The 27,990-nt window shown below is 37.3% G+C and overlaps 1 protein-coding gene across 1 annotated transcript; it reads right to left on the bottom strand.

The window, feature by feature from the left end:
- On the bottom strand, nucleotides 1-27,965 carry ddx10 (DEAD (Asp-Glu-Ala-Asp) box polypeptide 10). Its single transcript, XM_077233202.1, has 18 exons — nucleotides 27,679-27,965; nucleotides 27,089-27,149; nucleotides 26,874-27,004; nucleotides 25,393-25,551; nucleotides 25,169-25,289; nucleotides 24,297-24,486; nucleotides 24,050-24,176; nucleotides 21,838-22,000; nucleotides 21,546-21,630; nucleotides 19,912-20,013; nucleotides 19,613-19,700; nucleotides 19,218-19,306; nucleotides 18,411-18,744; nucleotides 16,936-17,055; nucleotides 16,695-16,859; nucleotides 10,142-10,198; nucleotides 7,078-7,241; nucleotides 1-334 (listed from the first exon to the last, which is right to left on the bottom strand). The coding sequence occupies exons 1-18, from the start codon at nucleotides 27,865-27,867 to the stop codon at nucleotides 130-132; spliced, it is 2,550 nt and encodes an 849-aa protein (XP_077089317.1). The 5' UTR covers nucleotides 27,868-27,965; the 3' UTR covers nucleotides 1-129.
- Nucleotides 27,966-27,990: the final 25 nt, after the last annotated feature.

Below are 27,990 nucleotides of genomic sequence, written 5' to 3'. Positions count from 1 at the left end.
TTAAAGTTTCCATCACAATCAGGAAAAAAGTTATTAGTAAAGGGGCATTCTTAATATTCAACATACAATTATAATGAATAAGAAACTCTGAAGGGGAAGATGGGTACAGGAAGCGTTTTTCCAAAGGAACTAGCTGCGACTGCCCAATAAATGTAACACAAGCTCCTCGTCTTCAGCCAGCGACAGGCCAGTGTCCAGAGGAGCAGCGGTGGACTCCTTCCTGGGCTTCTTCCTGCCCACCTGTGTCTGCTGTACTTCATCATCATCATCATCATCCTCCTCACTGCTGTCGCTGCTGAAACTTCTCTTCCTGCCACCGTGGTCTGATGAATCGCTGCAAAGACAAAGATAAAACGAGGGTCAATGTAAAGATGTGAAAACAGAATAGAAGGGAAAGACCGGCTATATATACACAGGGGAGAGCGGGGTAAGATGGGCCAGTGGTGTCACCCCATTAACCTAGGAAAATGCACACATTTTAGTCATGTAACCCTATATATATGCTGCCTGTGAGTCAGAGATTCTATCATTTCTATAATCAGAGAAGAAAGTGTCTTGTACTTAACCAAGTCTCTATTTTTTTGAACAAAAATACAGTACAAACAATAATATTTAAAAGAATTTAAAAGACCCGTTTTCTAAAATCATTTTTAAAATGTAATTCATTCCTGTGATGGCAAAGCAGAGTTTTTTTTATTGATTTATTTTGTAGATTAAATTGTTTTTAATTTTCAGCAGCCATTACTTCTTTCTTCCGTGTCACATGGTCCTTCACAAATCATAAAGGATCATCAGAAATCATCTGATTTTGTGCTCAAGAAACATTTTTACTACCAATGTTATTTAACATTAATATTTTTATTATGACTGTGCTGCTTAATATTTTTGTGGAAACCGCACTCAATTTTTTCAGGATTCTTTAAAGAATGTAAAGTTCAAAAGAACAGCATTTATTTGAAAAATAAATATTTTATAACGTTATAGATGTCTTTATTGTTTAACAATTGAATGCCTCCCTGCTGAATAAAAGTATTAATTTCTTATTAATTTGTATTTTTTTTTTAAAATCCTACTGACCCCAAAAAATTTAAAGAAAAAGGTAGCTAAAACTAAAAACCTTTTACGAACCTACCTTAATTTTTTTTCTAAAAACATTTTTTTAAAAATGTTTAAAAATTGTTTCACTACATTAAAATATTCTGAATATCAAATGTTGCTTAAGTTTGTGGATTTCTTCGAAAAAGAGTACTGAATTATTGAAAATTACCATCAAAGAATTTTCATACTTTTAATTAAAATCGCCTTGTTATAAAAAAATGCTGAATCATCATTGAGAAATTGTAATGGCTTTACCTTCAAGATGCTGTCTTTTAATTTCAGTTTATAGGAGACATTATATTTGCTTTACAAAACAACAAAAGCTTTATTACCTCCATCTTACTCCTTCTCCAACTTGCAAACACAAAAGATCCTGTGATGTGCTACTCTTACTTGATCTTTTAAGACAGCCTGATGCACCACTGTTAATAAAAGCAATAATTTGAGATGCATCCAAGGAGGCGTTGACAATTCCAACCATCAACATGCATCTAGAGGTAAAGGACTTTTTCAATGTACCGGCTCATGCGGGTGACCTTGATAGCCAATGCAGACAATTCCCAACTTAATTAAATGAGTTAAGGCTTGAATGATGCACTCATGCACATCCAGGGCAACGAATACTATTTACGTCCTGTCAAGAGACTTTGAGGTGTGAAAAGCAGTCCTCTGGTCTGATTTATAGCAAGAACCAAAAATTAATCTATGTTGTAAAGGAAATGTAATTGGACTTTTACTAGAGCTGCACAATAAATTGTTAAAAGATCACGATCTTGATTCAAACATCCATGCAATCTTATTTTAAAATGAAAATGACTCTCCTAGGTCTAATAAACCTTTGACAAAATTACACCGGAACATTCAAATTTGACCCAGGAAAGCAGTTATCATGAGCCGCATTTGGGCTGGCTAAAAGCTGGCGTGCTAATGCGTTCCACTGTCACTTCCTGGGCTAGATAGGGCCTCGTTTTTTGGCCCGCCGAATACCTTGGTCCAAAGCGGGCCATGCAGCTCGGGCTTGAGGAGTGGTTACAAACACAGGCGGAGATTATCGGAGTCTTGAGACGTCAGCGTCGCAGATGATTTCATCTAAAGTTGGTCCTGCACAGCTTTTCTACATAATTAAACCTTAATGAAACCAGGAAGGACGACAGATCAACACAGGATTTAATTAAGTTAGAGGGTCTTAAATGGTTCTAACTTAATTACATGAGTTAAGACTTGAATTGTGCACTCATGTATATCCAGGACAACTAATATCATAGGGGTGTGCCATATCATACCGTCCATGATAATACCGGTATACATTTTTACATGATAAAAAAAGTGTCATATCGCGATATCAATGATATAGCGACGCGATGACGTATGGCGCATTTTACGTTCCCTAGCACGCACAACAACACCTGTCCGTATGGCAAGCCGTTTTAACTTTTATTCATTTCCAGGATATGAATTCTTGATATCAACAATTCAATTTTAACTAGTTAAAATTATAGTTATTGATATCAGGAATTAGATTTATACTATAGTAACAATGGCATTTTTTGATATCAGAAATTACATTTCCACTAGTAACAATGCTAATTCTTGATATCAACAATTAAATTTTTACTAATTAAAATGCTCATTCTAGATATCAAGAATTGTATTTCAACTAGTAAAAACTATAATTCTTGATATCTGTAATTGAATTTTCACTAGTGAAATGTCACATAGGCTGCCATTCAAAATCAATTGTTGATATCAAGAATTGATTTCTTACTAGTTGCAATTCCAATTTCACATATCAGAAATACAATTCTTACTAGTAAAAACCTTTATTTTTGATATCAAGAATTCAATTGTCACTAGTTGAAATGTATATTCTTGATATCAACAATTGAATTGCTACTAGTAACAATGTTCATTTTTGATATCAATAATTCCATTTTCACTAGTGACTATGTTAATTTCTGATATCATGAATGTGATTGTTACTAGTAAGAAAGCCATTTTAGATATCTGAAATAATATTGATATCAGAAATACAATTTCAGATATCAAAAATGAAAGTTTTTACTAGTAGCAATTAAATTGTTGATATCAAGAATAGACATTTCAACTAGTGACAATTGAATTATTGATATCAGGAATTCACATTCTTACTAGTAACAATGTAATTATTGATATGAAAAATTATATTACTACTAGTAAGAAATCAATTGTTGATATCAACAATTAATTTTGAATGGCAGCCTATGGTGACATTTCACTAGTGAAAACAATTATAGATATCAAGAATTCAATTGTTGATATCAAGAATCTAATTGTTGATATCAAGAATTAAATTGTTGATATCAATAATTAATTTGTTGATATCAACAATTGAATTGTTGATATCAAGAATTCATATCCTGGAAATGAATAAAAGTTAAAACGGCTTGCCATACTGTCTGAGCGCGAGAGCAGCCTGTCAGCCTCCGATGACGATTTAGCAATTTCACAAATAGCTTGAGTGTTCAGCGGGGCTGCCGACACGCGTCTTCTCTCGCGCACGTTTAGGAGTCGGGACATGACTGAATGGTCTCTTGCACAATCGGGCCATCAGTGCATCGTAAATAAAGTTTATAATTTTCAAGTCTTCTTAATTCTTATCAGTTTAAACATTCAAGCGGTTTTAAACTATCCAGTAAGCTACTCGCGCACTCTCTGAGAGAGCTGCACTGCGTGCATACATAGAGTACAGCTCGCGAGAAACTAAAGTTATTTTTTGCGGATTATAGAGCTTTAAATGGAAAAACGCAAAATTGTGTATAACTTCCGGTCTTGGTAAGTATACTCATAAACACAGTCGGTTATGTATAAAACGCATGTGACAGTGTGACAGACAGTATAATGAAAACAGCAATGGATCCGTGCACTAGCTGTAAAAGTGACAGCAGCCATAGGCTATGCGTCTGTCATTAATGTTGTCGTCAAAACAACAAAAGATAGCTTTAATTGTAATGAATGAGAATTATTAGCCTATGTATTTAATTTGATCAGGAAACAGAACTAAAAGACTGTGTTATTTTACATTTGATTACTTTATTATGTTTCTGTAGTATTTCTGAATACTGGTGTTAGACCTACACACATTTAACATTTAATTCAAAGATTGAAATCAAGCTTCCTTGTGTTGTGTAAACTCTTAACAACAAAATTACCACATTGTAAAAACGCAATGAGTGAGCAAACATTTAGACGAGATAAACATAAGAACATTTTCAACAACAAAAAAAAAAAAGTCTATATCGTCATAAATATCAGTATCGAAAATATTCTTGAAATATTGTGATATAATTTTGAGGCAATATCGCCCACCCCTAGAATATCATTAAAGGCCTGTCCAGAGACTGCAGAGACCCACTGGAGATGGGAAAATCTATGCTCTGGTCTATAGCAGTCAGGGTTGTATCTAACACACATCATTAAGCTGTTCAGGGCTTCTGGTCTTACAGAGTTTTAAATCACAGGCTATGTCTAACAAGCTCAATGACTCATGCTTAGGGATGTGCAAAACTATGTCTTCAAAATCGACAAGCTAAATAAAGCACCAATAAAGCAATTATACAAAAAGTACACTATTGGTTTTTAAATATTTCTATATTCAAACTCTATTTAATAATTACATAAACATTTTCATAATTAATCAACAGTAGATAATTTGCAATCGTCAATCTCTTTCCAGTTCAACCTATAGCATGAGTTTGGTGCGTGGCTACTGTTTCAGGCGGAGCCAGAGGGTGTTTAGCTGGTGCGGGACCATGGCTGATGCGTTACGTGGGTAAAGTCATTCAACTTCGGTTACAGAAGTGCAAACCTTCAAAGATAAAACATCATGAACAGATACAAGCGAACAGGGCATTGCAATGCAATGCGCTACAATGGACACATCAATGTCATACAGCATCATCATGCACCCATTCAGAAAGACAAATGTTCCAGTTTGTATTGTTTACTTTGATGTGTCCAGCATGTCAAAAAATGTGCCTGGTGCAGATACGTTGGATGGGTTTATTATAAGTGAGACGCTCGTATTCGCTCTAGAGAGAGTGTTAGTCTTACTTATGACACATAGCAACACAGCTAAAGTTCTCCCTAAAATGTTGGACAATTTATTGAAAGTTTCCAGAGCTGCACCTGCTATGTTTGAGTTGGTGGAGGGTTGACGCACGAAAGGAGTGCAAACTAGTGTCGAGAAACTACATATGTTACCTTTAAAAGATCTTAAAATTATAGTTAAAACTTTTGTTATGCCATTTAAGATTTTTCTGGAAAAAGAAAAGTAATTTGAAAACAAACAAACAAAAAAAAACCCAACTTTTTAATTTACACGTATTCCAAAATACATTTTACAGTTCTTCACTCACCCATTTTTATTTGCAAATACGAGTGAAATGCTGAGCCCTGTAAATTATGACAGAATTTTTTTTATTTTGGGTGAACTATCAGTTTAGGAACGCTGTATATTTGTTTAATTTCGATTATTCGTGCAGCCCTAGTTGTTGAATCCCCTCCTGTGATCGGTTAACTGCTGTAACAGGATCAATGAGTCAGTCAGTTAAACTTGAGAATGAATAACTGAGAAGAGAGTCGTAAACGAAAGACCAGATCAACTGATTCGTTCACAAACACTGATGCTTTTCACATGAACCTTCTTCATAAACTCACCAATCATTTATTTCATTGTAACTCAGCATTCATTGTGACTGCACTCTCCCTTTAAGAAATATTCCCAAAGATTTGAACAGCATCATGCTATTCTGGATGTAAAGCACTGGCAGGGGCAGAGGTGAGGCAGGGCCAATAAGATCCCATTAGATATATGGGAGGGGGGAATCTGTCAAGACAGCAAAGCAGGAAGACCGCAACAGGAAAGAGCTCAGGGTTAGTGATGCCTCTGGCTTCAGTCCCGAACAACAGCCTTCGATATGACACAAGAGAAAGTGGTTGAGTGAGCCAAAGGAAGAGGAGGAGAGAGCTTTATCAGATTTACAGCGCCGAAGCCTCTCTTGCATTCGGTAAGTGTAGCCATGCAGTAAACACCCCGCACCAAGTCATTAATCAGAGCCACTGCTCCTGTCTATGCCGTATCACCTTCACCGCTACACCAAGAGTGTTTGTGCGTGTCGGCGAGCGTCCTAATGTGCGTACATGAATGACAGAAAAACAGAGACATAAAGGTGCAGACCGACAGATGGAAAGATCAACGCCGAAGGAGAATAGAGGACGTGATCAGGTTTTACAAGAGAAAAAAAGCGAGTGTTAGAAACAAAGAGTGAGAGTGCAAAAAAACAAACAAACAAAAAAACACATAACGTATGGTCCTACCTCTCACTTTAAATCTGGATGTAATTATGCATTTTATAGATTATCTACAGACAACTAAAGGATTAGTGCTTAATGCTGCCATGGGGAAAATGAATCATCATAATTCATTTTCCCCTGTAGAGGGATTCCTGCAGCGGACCTAAGTACAAAAAGAACACCGGATCAGCATGCCTGAGCCTAATCGAACGCTACAAACTCAATACAAGCAGAGAGAGCTGAGAAAGCCGAGGCGGTAATTAAGTATCAGAAGAATCAATTCCTCATTTCGGAATAATTACGGCCTCGTGATGTGGTGTCAGACTGATTGGCTTGATTTACCGGTGTAATGGTTTTTCCACTAACACAAAGCACTGCGTACCCTTCGCAATGCAATGATGATGGGAAAATATGATACTTGGTTCCACTCTCAAATATAGGGATTCAATTTGAAGCTGTACACAATTAGAAACTTCATATTTTAGAGGATCAATATCAGTTAGGCCATGTCCTGTACCTTTTTAGTGCTCCTAGCTTTTCACAAAAAACTCAATCGGCATTGAGATGAATTTCAGAGCTTTAAAATGCAGCACGACCTTTGAAAATGATGAAAGTCATTCATGTTGTTCACAAAAGCTTCATTCTTACCCATCTTCCTTGGAGGAGGACTCAGATTCACACACTTTGTCTGGGTCAGGAAGGGTGCTGGGATCAAATTCTTCATCAGCACCTGACAGATACGCTACCGCCTCCTCATCCTCATCGTCATCATCGTCATCAGGAGCAGCAGCAGCAGCTGCTTTGTTTTTCTCCTGTGTAATAGAGGGAATATGTAAATTTCATACTGTTTTTTTCAGATTTATACTTGTACTCTGTATTTATACTTATCTAGTATATTACACGACATCTTTTGCAATTAATATTTTCTTTCCCATTGACACTTTTGGGATTTTGCCTGATTACCCTTGCGATTTCATTTTAGAAGTCAGTGCTAAATATAGGTTTAATCAGGGTCCAAAATGTTTTATGATCCCATTTGAAGTCAAAAATGCAGGTTGCCATATTGCATTTTTAGCGTAAATACTAATGCGCCCTGATGCATGCTGAAGGACAGCCTACTCACCCATAAAATAAACCATTCTGCAACAAAAAAAAAAACATAGTTGATTAGTCAAAAAAGTGCAAAAATGTTACTTTTAGAGGTACAACAGCAGGTCACTGGAGCATAACCTTAAAGGGACAATTTATCTACCCCTAAAAGGTGCATATTAGTACCTCAGAGAATAGACTACTATTATAGGTACATTTAGAGAGAAGTTACAAAGTTGTCCATTTAAGGGTATTGCCCCAGTGACAAGCTGTTGTACCCCTAACGGTGTATTCGAGTCCAGCTGAACAACTCAACTGCCTTTGAGATAAAGGCTAATGCTAATGGATAGATCTCTCCAGGTATTTTAGACCTTCTTGTGGCCATAGGCAGCACTTCTCATCCTCTTCAAGGGACACCTCTCCCTAAATATGTCCACTTTTTGATCATTTAGAACTAATCAATTCCAGCTATGTCTCTGTTCTTGAAAATTTCCAGGAACCTAACAAATCTGACCCTGTGCTGGCAACAACCAGGTTTCTTTTCCCACTGGCTTGCTCCACCTTCAGACTGACATCTTGTGCCCTCAGGCAAGCTTCTTAAATCTGGTACGGTGTGTCTTGACCCTGTGTTCTGGCCTTTTCTTCTTTAGTTTAGGTAAGACATAGAAAAATTAATAGCTGTGGCCAGACAGCAATTTCTTCCTTCTTTCTTTCACAAAACCACTATAAATCTACACCGACACGGTGTACATATTTAAACAAATACAGTACTACGCACATCTAAATAGACTGCCTAGATTAGATTGGTATTAAAAATAATTTTCTGCATCAATCTTGTATTTTAAAATGAAGCATACAAATTGAACTGTGGTTGGTCACTTCACACGTCAGTTAGACAATGTCTTCCTGTCCAAGTTGGGTGGCACTTGGACTGAATAATCTACAATGTAGACCAGCCTTTTGCCATCAAAGTTTTGGTAACAGGGGACTGTGTATATCTGTGCTTGGACCTGATTAGGGGTCTGTTCAGGTACAGGATACTCAGCATTCAGCAGTGTTTCTGCCTGTGCTGTAATCTAATCGTGCTTTGAAAGACCCATTTTAATTCTGCTGACAGACCTGCGCTTTGAACAGACGCGTCTATGTGCACTGAATAACGCCAGAGTATGAGAACAGCCAAAAACGGCTGTTAGCATAAAACTATGTTATAATATAACTCTGTGCGTTCGCTTGGTGGAGAGACTTGTTGTACTTTGCAGTAATCTAAATTGATATTAGAATATCATATTAATAAAAACACATACTATATCAAAGAGCCTTTGGTGTTTCCATGGTTTCTACGGAAATCAAGGGTATCGTGGATATGCCGTCATTGACAGGACACGCAATGACACGGTCCGTTACACTGGTTAAAATAGCTGATTACTCTGGATTTAAACATTGTTTGGGATAATGTAAGTACACAGGTCAACAAAATATATAACACTGTTCTAGTGGTTTTTGGATATTTAATCTAAAAATCTTACATATTGTGCCTTTAATAAATAATATTTTTAAAATATATTGAGAGAAAACATTTATTTTAAATTGTAATAATATTTCAAAATATTACAGATCTTAAGAGTATTTTAAATCAAATAATTTTCAATTTATTTAATATGTTTCATTCAATACAAGAGGGATTTCTACGATGCTGGTTAGATAGATGCTGTCAAAAACTTTTTAATATCCAATATTGGCTGGAAAATATAGTATATAGCCTAAGTCAGTATCAACAAACAAAAAAAATAAGATGACATCGATATATACTGTGTATCTCTAAAATAAATAATATATTAACTACATACATTTCCATGATGTTTTTAAAAATGTATTTAAAAATGTGCTCTTTCTGAAAAAAATATTTTTTGGAAAGGTAAAACTGAGCATTTTGAAGAGAAGTTTTCAGTAAACAGATGGTGTGATATTAATGAATACCTCTGTGATGACTGCCACCGATTGAACAACAAGACTCTGAAAGGTCCATCTTTTTCCTCAACAAGCACCAAAAGAAGCGAAACTGACAGGAAATGAAGCAGCACTGCTAACTGTAACAGCATATGCTGTCAAAAGGGTGATTCAATAGCTCTCTAAATTAATCTGGACTACTCATAACGATGGACAGATCGACCACCAGTCAGGCTGTTAAATCGAAGGAATGAATGAATGCTAAAAGAGCGCTGAGATTCATTGTTAGGGAGGTGATGAATAGTCTCGAGTTCTTGGACAGTCCACTGCATTGATCAGATGACAAATGAGAGGAGAGCAGCAGCTGCATTTCCATATGGATGCGCAGAGCTCAATCCCCCAGCGAGGACAGGCAGAGAGAGACGGGACACATGACAGCTGCCATCCTATGAATTATGGGCTGTCTGCGGGAGGGAAAGGCCAGAGACTGAGGGGCATCTCTCCCCTCTGACTCCCTGTGACAGGAATTCCTCATTTCAAATCAAAAACCATTTTGTGAGCCTTTGAAATCATCAAAATTGCTTTAAAACCTGAATTCACGTACACAACCAGCACTCATTATATCTAACTAGATGTTACAGCTTTCCGAGATGACTTAGGGATCCGGTTGACATACCTCTTTTTGCTGTTTGTTTGCTTCCCTCCGAGCTGCTTTCTCCTTCAGTCTTTTCTCCTGTTCAAAATAAGAGATAAAAGAAACAGACTTAATAAAAAGCTGCAGTATACTCAGATTTGGTCATGGCACAATCTCATAAACACGTCAAACTGCCAGAGGTGGAGATTATTACATACGACTCAATTTAACTTTAGAGCTCTGCATTCCTTTGGAGAGAGATTGAAGAGGACTTGATGTTTGTCTTGTGTCACTTTCTAATATGAAGGGCGACTGGACTGCCAGACACACAACTATACACATTACTAATGACTCGCAGATGTCTGGGAGACGGGAAATATTAAGAGGTTGAGGGTTGAATGGAAATCAGAAAGCGGAGTGTGTAATAAAACCAATGTCAAGTTTTCATTACTTTTGAAATGCCAAATGATGCTAAATGTGGAAACATATCCATCGGTTCACTTGCATCATCATTGTACAAATATCAGTGCCACAGCATTGAAGTCAGATACAGCAGCAGTTTGCCATTAAACATGTCAAAATCTTTTGGATAAAATATTAAACTAATACTTTTTAAAGACAGATATCATTAGTTAGATCACTTTTGTCAAAACATTTCAAATAATTTCACTACTGGTTTGAGCAGATATTACCATTTGTTCCTGGGTACGCTTTTGTGGTAAACTGAGGTAATTTATTAAGAAAAAATATTGTTTTAATTTATCATTAATTACTAGGATTTACCCGTGTACTCAAATTCATTTTCAAACCAGTCAGCCTTTGGTATTTTCTCTTATTTTTACTATGGTATATTTTACTAATAATACAAGTTAAATGATCAAATACATACATATATAATAATAATAATAATAATATAGCTGCAATCACAAATACAATCACTGTAATATGATTTAATAGCTTTTCACTTGACCAATAGGTGGCGCTGCTATCAAATTGTTATGGTGTGGTCGTAGTGAGGTGACCAATATGCAAAGTTTGGTGTCAATATGCCAAATTGTTACAGCCACAGAATTAGTTCGGCATCATGCCAACAAATTTGTTGATGTGTTACTGGAGAACGGATTGGTCTATCGAAATGCTGTTGATAACTTTTGGCCAACTTGGTTTAAAGATGATCTGAGCCAATTTTTTGAAAATCAGACCAACGGTCTAAGAGTTCGAAAAAGTAGAATTTCAAAATGGCGGACAGCAAGTTTGAGCAAATATGCTATAATTGGTAACATTGTTCTTGGCATGACCCATGGAATCTATCAAGTGTCATTACAATAGGCAAAATTAATAAAAAGTTTTTAGCATTTTTGGAAATGTAATTACTTTTTGCCTACATGGTCTGAAGATAATCTCATTCGATTTTCAAGAAAATCTGTCTAGGAGTTTGAAAAAGTAGATTTTGGGAAGATTTTCATATGATCTTATATGATGCAATCTATTAGACTTGAGCCAATGAATCGGAGGAAAAAATAATTTTGTTTCTTACGGTTAAAAAAGTTATTAGCATAAATGTAAGCCAAACTTTGGACAGTTTGTGGTGCTAGAGGGATTGAGTTAGAGCAGGGGTTCTTAACCTTTTTGATGTCGGGGCCCAAATTTTACAGTACAAAGTGGCCCAGGGCCCATTCAAATATTAGCACTGTATTGGTTTATTGATCTCACCATTGGTTTGATTAGTATTCAATAACTAAATGAAATCCACTTGCAGTTTAACAGGTTATTGTGTATGTAAACCTGCACATAGGCTACAACAAGATGCAAAACACACAACAATTCATGGAACAAATCAATCTGCATCAAGAACAAATTTAAAGGCTCAAGTCAGGCATGTTAGCCTAACTAGTGCTGCACGATTAATCGTATCGCAATCGCGATGTCAAGCCAATGCGATTATATGACGCAAAATGCTGCGATTTTATATGAAATAAACAAATAGGGCTATTAACGCAATTAACGCAGCATCTGTTATTTTTGTCATCCTTTGGCTAGTGTTACATGATCCCGCTCTTATTCGTGCGAATGCTTTTGAACCATTCATGCGCGACAAGACAAAAGAGAATTTGCTGAATCACTTGAATCACTGCCTGTGAAAATGTACATAAATAAAAATAAAAACAATAAAATGTGTTGCTAAAATAAATAAATTCATAATTTTTTTCAAAATAAATAAGTTGTAAATTAAAATTTAAATAAAGTGCAAATGAAAAAATATAGCTTTATAATCTGCAAAATATTTTGATAATTGTTTCAGCAGTCTACATTTTTGCATGGTAGAACCTGAAGTTGCTCTTCATATCTGTTATAAATGAACAATAACAATCACAACAGTCCAATTTGAACAAGCTACAACTCCCTATTCATGTTCCACTCTTAATGAGACACTTGGGCCTGCTTCACAGATATTATCAGATCCAGCCTGGGTGGAATGGGGGAAAGGCTCACTCTCAGAGTAGCCTCCAGTGTTGGCATTACTGCCACTAGTGGTGGGATGGTGCATTGTAACGGCTGTTTCACACCGCAAGCGTGAGCGGCGCTTGAGCAGTGCGTCAGCGTAACTACATCGTCACTGCAGCTGCAGACACGCGAGAGTATTCACACTGGAAGCGTTTGTACAGTGTCACAGTAGCGGCTCCAAAGCTACATATAAGCGAACAATTATTTACAAAGACAACTATACATTTGATTTTAGAAGTTGGTAAACCATATAAATGTCAGTAACAAACAAAACAACCAAGAAAACAGCTCCAATCTTGTCGTTTCAGTCATACCATATTTTCAATAGGTTTACAAGAATGCAAACTCCGCAGATAAAGCACACACACACACACACACAAAACCGCACACTCGGGTTTGATTTGGGTTGTGCTAGCCTATGTAGCTGTCTGTGTATTTCATAAACTAAAAGAAAGTTTTTATATAATATTTTCTGGTTATTTTACTTTAGGTTTTTTACAATACACCATACTTTCACCCAAACTGAATTTGCCTATATTCCTTGCCTTTTTTGCCTACTCTAGTTCTTGTTAAAACTCACTAGACATGCTTATTCTGTGCATTTTGGGCACTTTTTGTGTGAAATCAAATTTATTTTGTCCATGAAAAGTGTGCTTTCACTTTAATTGAGCGTGAGCAGCGCAGCAAAAATAGACTCGGCGCCGAATCCCCCGCTTCACTGCTGCTCACGCGACGCTCCTGCTTGACGCTCACGCGCTGCTCCTGCTCGCAGTGTGAATCCACTCATTGATTAACATGCAAGCCGAAAAAAAATACGCGCTGCTCACGTGCCGCTGACGCTTGCGGTGTGAAGTGGCCGTAACTGTCTCATGGATAACAGTGGTCATTCTGGTGTCTTCAATTGATAACTAGTTTGGTCGTGGCCCTCGCGGCCCTATGGTTAAGAATAGGTGAGTTAGAGACTCCAAATTTACTGTGGTAAATGTTTGGGCTGACCTCTATCAGTGAGCCAAATTTCACAACCTTTTACCATACAATATGGGCTATGGGCTGCCATAGACTCCCATGGCAGCAGCAGAAGAAGCAGAAGAAGCAGAAGAAGAAGAAGAAGAAGAAGAAGAAGAAGAAGTAGAAGAAAAAGCAGCAGCAGCAACAGAAGAAGCAGCAGCTGAAGACGACGGCGGCGACTAACGGATACATACACCACACCATTCGGTGCTTGGCCTCTAAATATACAAAAAGGTTTAATTCATTTTCAACAGAAAATATTATGACTTTAATGACAGTGTCGTATAAGCTAAGTCTATTACGATACGTTTTAGTCGATCGAATCATAAGTAGAGAAGGGAGACACATTCCCGTCAACACCTGGTGTTTTAATCCGTCTCTTTTCTCCACTTTGGCCCTGAATTCTTCAAGGGGAAGGTCCTAGGGTAGGTAAATGCATGGGCCTTTTTACATTTGCATTTAGTCATTTAGCAGACGCTTTTATCCAAAGGGACTTTCATTTGAGGATTAAACCAAGCGAGTCATCATGGAGAGGCAAAAACAACGCAAGAAGTGCTCAGAAAGTTTTTAGAACTTTCGATCTTATTGACGAAATATGGTCACGCAATTTACATATGAATTACATATCAATTTGTGACTGTGTGAACACATTTGACCTCATGAGCGTTTCCACCAAGACAGCAATCTGGTCTAATGTGTTTTCAACTACCGCTGGAAGTGGTCAAAAGTGGACAACCTCAAAACGTTTTAGACCCTGTCTAAAGAGCTGTATTTAGTGTTTACATTACCAGATGTAAACAGGTTCTTAGATATGCCTTTGATTTATATAAAAAAAGTTATACTTAATAAAGTTTAAGCATGACCAGAGCATACCTGAGAAAGCCATAAAAAGTTCACATAAATAAGTTACCATCCACCCACAGATCCAAAAGGACACCATGGTACTGGCGCAGTAGATAAGTCACATGCCTTTGGTGTGAAAGACCCGGGTTCGAATCCACTGTGAGACACCAATGTGTCCCTGAGCAAGACACTTAACCCCTAGTTGCTCCAGAGTCGTGCGACCTCTGACATATATAGCAATTGTAAGTCGCTTTGGATAAAAGCGTCAGCTAAATGAATAAATGTAAATGTAATGTAAAAAAAAAAAAAAAATCTTAGGTCTAAGGACTAAGCCTACCCTTAAAGTTAGACTACCCTTGGAGTTGCTGACACGTCACATATGCAGCAAAACCCATCAGCGGTTTTAAAAGGACAGGAAAAAGTTTAGGTGTTATGTTAGCCTCTGAATCTAACATGGCTCAGTTACAAATGCTATTCTGCTTGAGTAATAAAGACCCTATGAAAGAATATGAGAAAAAAGAAAAAAAGAAAAAATACACCAGTGAACCCAGTGTCTGATTAATGAGCATGTGCACGTATCTGATGGATTACTGGGTAGCTGCCTCTCAAAGTCTATGGGAGCACTATGACTAAATAAATTAGAATGGTTAGGCTTTTCACATGAACTTTCAAAGACACACGACAATGTCTTCTGCGTTCTGCCTCATATCTCACAGAGAAAAAAAATAAAAGAGGAGTTTTTACTGTATGCCAGTCTTCATGTCAGCACTTGACAGCACTGGCAGGAGAAATTGGCAGGAGAGACTGGCACCAACATGTTTTTAACATTTTAGTTTTTGCTTGGCTGAGAAGTGAAACATTAAAATGTACTATCCTGGGTTAACATGAACAATAACATCTCTTTTAAAATATTCGGATATTTTAATATTCATGGCCAATTAATGTAATGAGTTTGCAACCCTTTTTAATAACACAATTCCGAAATAGTATATTCGATGAGACACAATTTGTACAAAACTATTTATTATATCTATTGGCAATACAACCTGACCAGATATTTTACCATTGGATAAATAGCTGTTTGGCTACAGGGGAACATTGCTGTATCAGAGATTATGCAAAACAATGTTTTATTCAATGAAATGACGTGCCAAAAAAGAAAAAGAAAAAAGGCATTACATCTTATTTCACGCTAGGGATATGCCCGAAGCCTAAATCCAAATTCAGGCATGGAAAATGAAAGCAATTTCAATACCAGATGGCCTAGTGCAGAGATTGCAGGAACTTTTTTGTCAGTCAAAGCTCTTTAACATAAAATAACCAAAACATTTCCTTGAAGTACCCCCTGATATTTTAAGTTAATATTTGGTGATTTGACAACATTTGCATATGCCCAGTTCTCTGAATTAGGTTAATGGCTAAATTACATGCCGGTGAACAAATAAAATATTTAATCTTTTTAATACGTGTTTTGTTTAAATTACAAAAATAAAAGAAAATCAAATTATAAAAATTGTACTTCCTCAAAATGAAGAAATATGCAATCTTTTAGAAAACAGTTAATTTTGATTGATTTTATTTTAAAATATTTATTTAACAATTTACATGTTTATGATTTAATTAATTCTTTTTCTTTTATTTCATTATTATTTTAGGAAACTAACTCTAGCCTTTAACTGGAATGGAGAAGGGCCAGTCCTCATCGGTGTCCAGTAATAGAATTATTTGTGTGCCTTCTCATTGAGCAACACACTCCCAGCGATCGATTCCAAAACCCCCCCAAAAAAACAAATAAACTGAAACCTGCATCAGACATAAACCAGGGATGTGCTTCACCAAACTTGACTCTTAACAAGAAAACGCTCTCCCCTGGAATGGTGCAAATAGTGTAATTTTGCCAGAGAGAAATCCTTTAAAAGTGTGTCCAATACTCAGAACTACAGTAATAAGTCAGAGGTCTAATCTCGAGCACTGATGCCTGGAGCTTGAAGCCACTCTGCCTGCACAGGTATCTCAGTTATTTTCGATTTGCCTGAACCTGCTAGAGCACCAGCCACAGGGCCGAGTGACTTTTCGATTGCCCATTGCCCTCAGCTCCTTCAATATTACTTTAATCTGAACACCTGGAGCTGAACACAATGATTCAAAGGCCTCTCTGAAACATTTTATTGAAGGAGGAGCCACATGGACTTGGCATGAACAGGGAGGATGGAAAATATGATGGTACAGTTGATCTCACCCTGTGTTTCTCCTGGATTTTACGGCGGTACTCGATCTTGTCAAACTCCTGGTCTTCTCTGCGGAGTCGCTCTTTGGCTGCTTCCACGTTAATGCCAGATATCTCTTCGTCCTCCTCTTCATCTGGTACCATGGTCCTTTGTAGCGGAGGCCACTGTTGCACCTCCTGCACACATATATCACAGTTCATTTACACTGCGTTTCATGACTATCACTCACATAGTAGTTCTGATAGTACAAACCTTTCCCTCCTCAGTGAAGATCTTCTTAGTGTTGACCTTTAAGTTTCTTTTATGTATTTTCTTTGCATCTTTGAATTTGGACTCCCTTTGTTTGTTATTCTTGGAATTAGCATCTGAGCCCTAAAGAAAGAAAAACATGTGTTACATAACCATATGTAATCATAAAAGCAGTCTTTTCAAACTCCCTGGAGCCAAGATTAAACCTACTGAAAACGAGAATTTATAAAGAAGCTCCGGAAGCAGTTCATTCTTTCCCTTCATTCAACCAGGGCATTGACACCCAACACTATTACTTTCTGATTTGCAGTCATTTAAGTTGAGTGCTGATGAGATGTGAAAAGGTTCAGCTCTTGAAGAAACCACTTTCCACTTAACTTCTCTGAAAACTCATCTGCAGTTCTGCACAAACCATAACAGCCTTTAGCCTGATCACATCAAAAGACTATAGACGCAATAGTATATCTCTAAAAATTAAAATCAAATCATTTACGTGGTTCTGACTAATCAATATATATTGACAATCACTGAAAAAAGCTACCAAAAGACATTTGATTATTGTGAAAGGAGTAAAATTGAATAGATATAAAGTGTCTTTAGAACTATAAATATTATTTTATGTCAGTATTTTAATTTATTTTATTATTAAATATTAAGCAGTGTTTATATTATGCATGTTTTAATTATTTGTAATTTTTAGGGCATGATAAAATCTATTGTGTGTGTGTATATTGTTGTCACACTACTGTTTAAACATTTGGGGCCAGTAAGGTTTTTAATGTAAGATGTTTAAGTCTGTTATGCTCACATAGGCTGCACTTGTTTAAATAAAAATTAAGTAAAAACAATTCTGTGAAATATACTGTACTGCAGTATTTGATTGTGAAGCCTAAAGACAAATCAGCCAATCTTGACATGACTCAGGTCCGCGTCTCTCATAAACTTGCCAAGTCTGCACTGGAGTCATGCTGTGTCTCGGAGACATATTGAGAGAAGTGTTACATAATTTAGCATGTCCTGATATCTGCAGGCCCACTGAAACACGCTTTGAACGCAAAGTGCACAGAACTTGAATAGAAGCCCTCCTGAATCACAGTGCAATGGATAAGATGGATCTCAATTCTTTTTCTCTTTTAGAGTCAAGGACTTATTAGAATATGCAGGTTTACAGCTGAAGTGTATAATTTGTGATTTGGTATGATGCATACAGGAACATCCTGTTAAGATATAATAGTGTATTTAGATTTTTCTGCATGGCAAAATGTGACTATTACTCTATTACATGGCCAAAAGTATGTGGACATTTCCTTCCAAGTAATAGTTTTAGCTATTTCCGTCGCAATTATTACTAACAGGTGCATAAAATCAAGCATTAGGTAATGAAATTTATTTTGAAATGGGACCCTTTACTGCTGTCAGAGAGCACATCAGAAATGTGGAAAAACTGAAATGACACCAGATACGTGTTGTTTATTTACCTCATCGTCTTGGCTTTCTTCATTGATATTGAACACGTCTTTCCGTTTGACAGTCAGCAGGTCCAGATCGTCGTCCTCCTCTTCATTAAAGCCACATAGCAGAGCTGCAGGCTTTACTGTCTCCTCCTCTTTATCCTCCTCCTCCTCCTCGTCTTCCTCAGACTGTGAGGACTGAGACTCAGCTTGTTGTCCTTCGAGTTTGTCTTTGAAGCTCTGCAGCTCATCTTCAGACTCGTGTCCCGCAGCACCGCTGTCGTCCTGCGCCGCTCCGCTCTTTTGCTGCTGGGTCTTACTGAGGAACCGGACCCGTGGTGCCACCGCCAAACCCATTGACCTGACAGTGAGGAGATCACACAAAAATGAAATTGAATGATCTAATGCCTCTTTTTTGTTTATTTTATTTTTTATGAGAACCATACTTTTTTTAAAAGACTTTTTTCTAAAACAGAGACCGTTTTTTTTAAACCAAGACAGTTTTGGCCAAAACAACAACAAAAAAGTTTATAAAAAACACACACATATATATAAAATATAAACAATCTAAAAAAAAAAAGATGTATTAATAAAACGTTAAATATTTCAAAAAATAAATAAAAAAAGTTACATGCTGTTATAAAAGAAAGTAACGATTCAAATATGTGTGGTCTCTTTTCAAAGCAGATGGTGAAGGTTTCTTTTAGGAGGATTAAATTGCATAACAATGACACATCATTTCAAAGTACTCATGCGTTTGTTCAAAGTGGACACACACGCAAACACATTTACACAGAAGACAGTACTGGGCATTACTTCACAGCATCCACTCACATGGCATATTCTGGGAGTTTGAGCTGGAAAACATCAAAGACATCTTTGTTCTTCATCAGATAGACTGAGCGGAGATAAGACACGAAACACTGCAGTTGAGAGGAGGGGAAAAAATAGAAGAGGTATTAAAGAGGATAAAATCTGAAAACGTATCCCTGATAAACACATTAGTGAGAGTGCATAAGAAGGCGTTTCATGGCAGCAATTTGCCCGATTACATTTCACGCTGCTCATCTCTCTATAATAAGCCTCACAAAGCTCAGTCCCAAGCGTGAGGCAGACAATCAGATTATCCTAAAAGCATGGCTGTGCTCTACAGTATAACATCAACCTTCAGTGTTCAAGACGAGGTGTGACAGACTGCACAGGAAGTCAGGTCTCATCTTTGACCTTACCCTCTGCGCCCGCTCCTTCTGGTCCATCTCCTGTGCCAGGAAGGCTTCCAGCTTCTGCTGAACTGACACCAACTTCTCTGGGTTCACTCTGAGAACGAATTAAAACAAATGATTAAGTCAATGGCCTTGTTTACACCTGGTTACAATCGGTGGTCAAGGCAGGTAGATTTATAAAATTAATACACAATGTATAATGCTTAAAAATATAAAACAGGCCACATTTCACACATAAAACTAAACATTTCCAAAGCCCATTATTTTCACTGTGCAATCACACAGGAAAGAAGAGTTGCACTCACTGGATTTTGTTAATGGGAACTTTTTTCTCTTGAAGCTGTGCAATCATCCCTTTTTCCTCCGAGGGCAACAGAACCAGAAGTGCCTCACCTTCCTCCTTATACCTACAGAGAAATAGAGAGTTAAAAGGAATAACTGCACTAAAAACATGTCCTATTTTCTTTGACACAGAAAACAAATATTAGCATTCAGCTTCTGAGCGGCATGAGTAAATGATGGCAGATTTTTTTTATTTTTAGGTGCACTATCCTTTTAAGGTCCCACTGGGTGGTCTGCAGCAATACAGCCCTCTCACACAAAAGGTGTCTTTTTTTAAACACTCAGCGCTATGAGTGCTCGTGTTAAAGCTTTCTGCTGAGGGTGGTGATCTATGAAGGGGAGTTACCGAGGATATCGATTCCACACTGAAAAGACAAGTATAGCACACAGAAAATATACAACTTTGGTGGATGGCAGATGTGTGCTGTCTCGCTCTAAGCGGTGAGAAACTTGACATGTTTCTGTAGCTAGACTGTAGAGCTTGAATACTTGCCCTCAAGGTGAAACTAACACATCAAGCCAGAGTCCAAAAATGGAACTCAATAGTTGAGCTGGTATTAATCCATCATGGGCGGTGTCAATAGACAAATCTGTACAGTGTTTGAATATGAATTTATGTAACAAGATATCAGGGCAAGTGTCAGAAAACCTACTGTTTATTTGAGAAATACAGTGCTTAGCATAAGTGAACACACCCATGCTGAAGTTGATTAAAAAAAGGAATAAAAGTATTTTGGAAATTGATCTTAATGCCTTCATTTAAAAAATGAGGCAAAATCTAACCTTTAAGGACACACATTTTCCTTGTGAATGAATAATGTATTGTGAATAAATAGATGTTCTTCCTTAAAATACAGGTTGCATGGACACCCCTATGTTAAATTCCCATAGAGGCAGGCAGATTTTTATTTTTAAAGGGCAATTATTTCATGGATCCAGGATACCATGCATCCTGATAAAGTTCCCTTGTTCTTTGGAATTAAAATAGTCCCACATCATTACATTCCCTTCACCATATAGAGATTGGCATGGCAAAATAAAAATCTGCCTGCCTCTATGGGAATTTAACATAGGGGTGTCCTGGCTGACTCATGCTGCATTCTGAGGAAGAACATTTATTTATTTACGATACATTATTCATTCACCAAGAAAATTGGTGTCCTTAAAGGTTGGATTTTTCCTAATTTTTTTTTTTAATTAAGGCATTAAGATCAATTTCCAAAAGATGATTTTTTATTCCTCTTTTTTAGTCAACTTTAGCATGGGTGTGTTCACTTATGCCAAGCACTGTATATAAAACATGCTAGCATGTTTGTATAGGAATTAGGAATAAGACAAGAGTACATATAAAAGGTCAATGTGTTAATGTCACATATTCAATGTCATTTAAAACATTTGAAGAGCAGAATTCTAATTTCAACACTGTTTCGATATGTATCGAGAATATGGAAGTGATGAGGAACAGATCAAATCTGCCATCTAGTGTTACAGCTAAAAACACTCTAGAGCAAATGCAGATTAAGATTTTTACAATGAGGTTTCAAAAAGTAAGTGAGTACAGAATAAAACAGTTTATAATACAGTGTATCAGGGTTACCTGGCAGCTCTGCCAACTCTGTGAATGTAAGTGTTTGCATCTTCAGGACAGTCAAACTGCAGCACCCAGTTCACAGCAGGGAAGTCTAGGACCAAAAACAACATTTTTCAAATATGGCTGTCAATCAAACTGAATTCTTTGTAGGACATGTGGATTAATCAATACAATTTTAAACAGATATTCAAAAACATTTGCTGAGATTTGTAGATAAATCAACACAATAAATTGACTGCACTAGTTTCAGTCATTTAAACCAATAAGGGCAGATGTCCACAGAACAAATTTCCATTACCAAGTCCTCTGGCAGCGATATCTGTGGCAAAAAGAACTGCAGAGGTCTTGCGGACAAAGTCATTGTAAACCTCCACCCTCTTCATCTGCTGCTGTTTCCCATGCAAAGCAAGTACGGAGATACCAGGACGTAACCGGCAGAAGACCCGGAACAGATACTGAACCTGAACATAAGGAGAAAAAACAATACATCTCAAAAGAATTACACAAATACAAACAGAGATAAATAATTACATTACAAAACATAATTACACTACTAGTATACATAATGCCCATCCTGAAAATAGATTTGGTATTAACCGTTTTAAAAGGAATATAAGTTATAACAGCACACACAATAATTCAAGAGGGGTTGGACAATGAAACTGAAACACCTGGATTTAGACCACAGTATTTTATTAGTATGGTGTAGGGCCTCTTTTTACGGCCAATTCAGCATCTATTTGTCTTGGGAAAAGACAGATACGAGTCCTTCACAGTGGCCAGAGAGATTTTGAGCCATTCCTCTTCCAGAACAGTGGCCAGGTCACTATGTGATACTTGTGGAGGAAAACATTTTTTTTGACTCGCTCCTCTAAAATACCTCAAAGTGACTATTTAGATCTGATGACTGAGCAGGCCATGGGAGATGTTCAACTTCACTTTCATGCTCATCAAACCAGTCTGTCACAAGTCTCGCTGTGTGTATCAGTGCATTATCATGCTGTTACACGGCACACCCTTCAGGGTACAATGTTTGAATGGTTTGGTAGTCCTTGGCCATCAAGTACAGTAGAGAATGCCATGATATTGCAGCCCAAACATCACTGATCCAACGCCGTGCCTCACTCTGGGCAGCAACAGTCTGGGTGTTAAACCTCTTCTGGGCTTCTTCACGCCGTAACTCCCACGGATGTGGGAATGATAGTAAAGGTGGACTTAATATTGCACAAAAAAAAAAAAAATTCACAATAAAATAAAACAGTGTTTTTTTTTTTTTATCAAATAAATGCAGCCTTGGTGGGTATAATTGACCGTTCGCCGGCCCCTCCCCCAAAACGGCCATTGTACAATCACACATCATAGCAACTATGTTACTATGTGAGCAGGTCCGTCAAACATTGACTCCAAGCAAGATGGTGAAGCGGTGCGCCCACGGCGTTTGTAAATCGGACACTCGGTACCCCGAGAGATTGTCTGGAGGAGTTGTGTTCTTTCCGTTTCCAAAGCCGAAAACACAACATGAGGGGTTACAACAATGAATAAAAACAGTGTGGACGGCCCCACTCCCAGTTAAATGTGTCGAACATGGTTAGCTCGTGTGCAGCGTGCATGAGACTGAGACACTGAGATCAAAAAATGAGTCAAAAAAACATGGAGAAAGTAGATCAAGAGGATCCACAAAGGAATTACGTTTTCTAAAGTGTTGTTGTTAACACGATATTTTCGGGGGGAAATGAGCAGCAGTCACTAGCAGTGCAGCACATGTAGACTACAGTTTAGAGGAGTGCACGTTCGCAACGGGGAAAGCATTAAGCTTTCTTGACAACATCAGTTCATTCATATATCAATATCGTAATTGATAGAAATAACCTTAAATAATGTATGGTTATCTGCATCTTTTCGTCTCTTATGTATAGTTACTTTTTAAACACGAAAATCCCATTCAGCATGACACGCAAGCGGTTGCTGTGGTAATGAACAACCTGCTTGTTAAAGCGAATGTATAATCCTGTATCTGAGGCAAAATTACTAAATATGCAAGGCTGTGCTGGTTGAATTTGAGGTACAGGTCATGGGGTTTCTCAGATTTCGCTTGAGACCGGTATAAGCATTTGCCTCGATAGTAATATGTCTCCTTTATTGCGTATTTTTATATGTTTAATATATCCCTCCACTGCATACTGTAACCCCTTTTGCCTCGATTTGGAGGATATCGCGGAGGTATTGCTCGAAAAATGGCAATCTGTGGCGCTGGTCGTGTTTGACCATTTGTTTGACGGGCGTGGTAACAATAACCAGGGGGCGTGGCTTTTGCGAACGGTCAATTGCTTTCTTTCAAAAACATCTTACCAATCCCTAAACTTTTGAACGGTAGTGCATGCTATTTTTTTTAAAATGTATTAAATTTACACAAATTCAAAAATACAACATTATAACAAATTTACTATGTATTCTCTGAGAACATACACAGTGTGTATGTACTACAGAACAGAAATAGTTTGAGCCCTTACCTCTTTGCAACAGGCAAAGAAGACTATGATCTTCTTCTGAAGGTGACTCCTCAAAAATGAGAAGAGCATGTTGATTTTCTGGTGCAGCTCACACACCACATAGTTCTGTTCCAGAGTTGCAGGAGTACTGCAGAGAAGATAAGTGTACAAGATCTGCATGGCCATGATGTTAAAAAGCCTCTGACATTAAGAGCAAGCTGGCTGACCCAACTGACTACACAAATTACTATAAAAATCACAATCTTACCTGAACTTGGCCTGCTCATGGACCCACACATACTCTGGGTCCTTCAGGCTCAGTCTGGCCAGATCTTTGACAGACCTGGTCTGAGTGGCGGAGAAGAGAAGGGTCTGTCGTGTTTTCGGGAGGTTTTCAACAATGGCATTGAGTGTGTCAGCGAAACCCATGTCTAGAATCCTGTCGGCTTCATCAAGTACTGCCGTGGAAGAGGATGCATGTCATGTTATTGAAAATAATGGGATAAAAATGAGACCTGCACACATATACACTAGAGATGCGCGGATGGCCTATTATTTCATCCGCAACCGCATCACAAAACTCATCATCCGTCCGCCATCCATCCGCACCAACGTTTTTGACCAATTTTCAAAACCGCACCCGCCCGCCATCCGCTGATACAAGGCGCTGCTGATGACAGCCGCGAGACGCCCGCCACCCGCCCCGAATTTAATTAAAATATTTTTTTTCGTCACGTCATCCGCCCAATCTTCGGCTATAACCGCCAACCGCGGATCTCTAATATACACCATAGTTGAAAAGTTTGGGGTCAGGATGCAGGGAATTGATCGAAAGTGACAGCAGAGACTTTTACATTGATGATTTCTATCTCAAAGAATGCTGTTCTTTTGAACTCTGTATTAGTCAAAGATCATGGAAGTGCATCAAAGTTTCCACAAAAATATTAAGCAGCACAACTGCTTTTAACATTAATATGAAATGTTTCTTGAGCACAAAATCAGCATTTTACAATGATTTCTGAAGCACAATCATGTGAGCAGTTGCTGAGCATAAGTCTTTCAAAAACATTAAAAAAAAATTATCAACCCCAAACGTTTGAACAGAAGAGTTTTCACAGCACTATCTAAACATCATCTTACCAAGCATGTGTAGATTTGAAGCATGGAAGGTGGACGTCTCGTCCATGTGCTGCAGCAGACGGCCTGGGGTGCAGATAATGATATTTGTGCGATGGATCTTCTCTGATTCACCTTTCAGATCCTGCAGTCATTGACAAATCATAATAAATTATTACACAATAAAAAAAAAACAAGACACAAACATGCAAGAACCACGGCAAACACTAAAAACTAGTGAGGCACACCTTTCCACCAATTATAAGGCCGGCAGAAAATTCATGGTTCTTGCCGATCTTCCTCAACACCTCAAAGGTCTGATAGGCCAGCTCTCGGGTGGGAGAGATGATGAGCGCGCCGAGGCCGTCATCCGCAGTCCACTGCTCACGATACAAGCACTCCAAAACCTGGAGACAATATTAGAGAGGCTTTCAAATTAGGTTTCAATCATGAGTAACACTGCAGAATGAAAAGCCCATCATCTTTTACTCATCCTCATGGTTCTCTAAAAAGTTCATTATATATTATTTACATAAATATAACATGTTTAATATTATATTAAAATTATTATACTTCCGTTTGGAATTTTATGTTTTTTTAATGTTTATGAAAGAAGTCTCTTATACCCACCAAGGCCACATTTATTTGATGAAAAATACAGTAAAAACACTAATATTGCCAAAAATTATTACAACTGCAATATATTTTAAAATGTAATTTATTCCTGTGGTAGAAAGCTGAATTATCAGCATCATTACTCCAGTCTTTAGTGTCACATGATCCTTCAAAAATTATTCTTATATGCAGATTTGGTGCTCAAGAAACATTTCTTATTTTTATCAATGTTAAAAACAGCTGTGCTCCTTAATATTTTTGTGGAAACCAGGATACACTACTATTCAAAAGATTGGGGTAAGTTTAAAAAAAAAGTTTTATTCAGCAAGGACAAATTAAATTGACCAAAAGTGAAATTTGTTATAAATAAATACTTTTCTTTTGAACATTCTAATCAATGTATTCAAAACTGTTCAAAATAGACAATATTAAGAACCATTATAATTATTAATTATTATAACCATTATTATATAGAACTAAAATAATTGATAATAATTGAGCATCAAATCAGCACATTAGAATGATTTCAGAAGAATCATGTGAAGCTGAAGACTGGAGTAATGATGCTGAAAATTTATTAAAAAATGTATTAAAATAGAAATCAGGTCTTTTAAACTGTAATAATATTTCACAATATTTTTTTCTGTATTTCTGTTCAAATAAAAGCACAAGATAATTATTTAAAAAACATTTACAAATAAAAACTTAATTATTCCAAGCTATTGACCGGTAGTGTACATATTTCTAAAAATATTATATAAATCTAAAATAACATAAATATTAATATAAACAAATGACCTTTATATATATATATATATATATATATATATTACATTTTATACAATTGTGTCCATATTAACACACCTATCTATCTTCTTGAAAGAATACTGGGTTGCTAACAGCATGTGTACTTACCTGAGAAAATACTGGGTAATATAAGGTAACTACATGGGTTAAGGTTAGGTATATGCGTAGGTTCATGGTTAGTACCTAGTTATTGCAATACTGTAATAAGTACATGTATGTCCATGGGGAACAAGACACTAAAATAAAGAGCTACCGAATAATGTTACCAAGTTAAAACTACAACAAACTTCAGAGGTGTATAGCTTACCGGGATGAGGAAGGCCAAAGTCTTTCCAGAGCCTGTCTTTGCAGCACCGAGAACATCTTTACCTCGCAAAGCAAAGCCAATAGTCTGCCTCTGAATCTCTGTGGGCTGCCTGTACTGGGCCACAAGAAGACCTAATGACATGATCAAGATCATTATTAAGGTCAAGAAGACATAAGTGAACGTATAAGCATGCAAAAAACAACAAGATTGCTCACCTTTCAGAGTCTTTTTTGAGAGTGGAAAATCAGAGAACTTAACAGCCTCTTTGGAATTGATCTAGGAAAACAGTTACTCATGTTTAAACCTTCACAAGAAAATCAAGTGGCATGTTTTAAGATGGATTGAGTGTGTTAGGACCTCAGAATATTTCAAACTGATGCATCAGATCGTTAGCAAATGAAATACAAGATGCAGACCACTGAAACACGCCTGAACACTTAACATGCTTAATCAAATAAATCCAAATCCTCGATACGTAAACATTTATATCAGTTATGTATGTGGCCTGTTCTGTCCCGGGACTCAAGAACCAGTGACCACAATATGTTTATGTGAAGACCTGAGCTGAAAGGCTTCCTGACCAGATACAACTATCAGCAACACTTGACGCATGTCCCACAATATCCTAAGGACTAGTAAGATTTGTCCTTGATAACAATCCTCTTAAATGTCAACGGTTTACACGGTGACTGATCTGTCTGTCAAGCTAGATGCCACAACAGGTAAATAAACACGTGTCAGCCCCTAGAAACAAGCAATAGACGCCAGAAATGCTTCATAATATCAGCAGATTCATATATCTTACCTCCGAGTATTTATTCACCAGTCTCTGTATATTTTCTCTCTCCACCTCCCAGTCGCGTTTCTTCCTAGTGCCTTGTTGAGCTCGTTTGACTCTGGTTTTCGTTTTATCGTACTTCTTTTTCCATTTCTCAAAATTCTTTACAGGGTCATCGGTTACCTTTTTCTTCTCTTTGTTATTTTTCTCCCGCATTTTCACTCTATTTCGTAGATTAGGTAGTGTGTGACCAACGTAACAACACGTGAATGTTTACTTCGCGAGATGTTTTGCTCGCAGTGAGCGTTGCTGATGAAGTGAATCAGCGCCATCTAACGA

The sequence above is a fragment of the Siphateles boraxobius genome, unplaced genomic scaffold (genome assembly GCF_051911475.1).
Source record: "Siphateles boraxobius isolate OS27281-9 unplaced genomic scaffold, OSU_SipBor_1 18, whole genome shotgun sequence".
Lineage (NCBI taxonomy): Eukaryota > Metazoa > Chordata > Actinopteri > Cypriniformes > Leuciscidae > Siphateles > Siphateles boraxobius.
Note: the sequence above shows the minus strand (reverse complement) of the source record. Positions and strands in the feature narration are given on the sequence as shown.

Excerpts from the sequence above, each read along its gene's own strand:
- ddx10 (XM_077233202.1), bottom strand. The coding sequence starts at position 27,867 with ATGCGGGAGAAAAATAACAAAGAGAAGAAAAAGGTAACCGATGACCCT. Across the intron at positions 27,005-27,088 it reads CTCAAAAAAGACTCTGAAAG|GTCTTCTTGTGGCCCAGTAC; the intron begins GTGAGCAATCTT and ends TCATGTCATTAG. Across the intron at positions 24,177-24,296 it reads CATGAGCAGGCCAAGTTCAG|TACTCCTGCAACTCTGGAAC; the intron begins GTAAGATTGTGA and ends TCTTCTCTGCAG.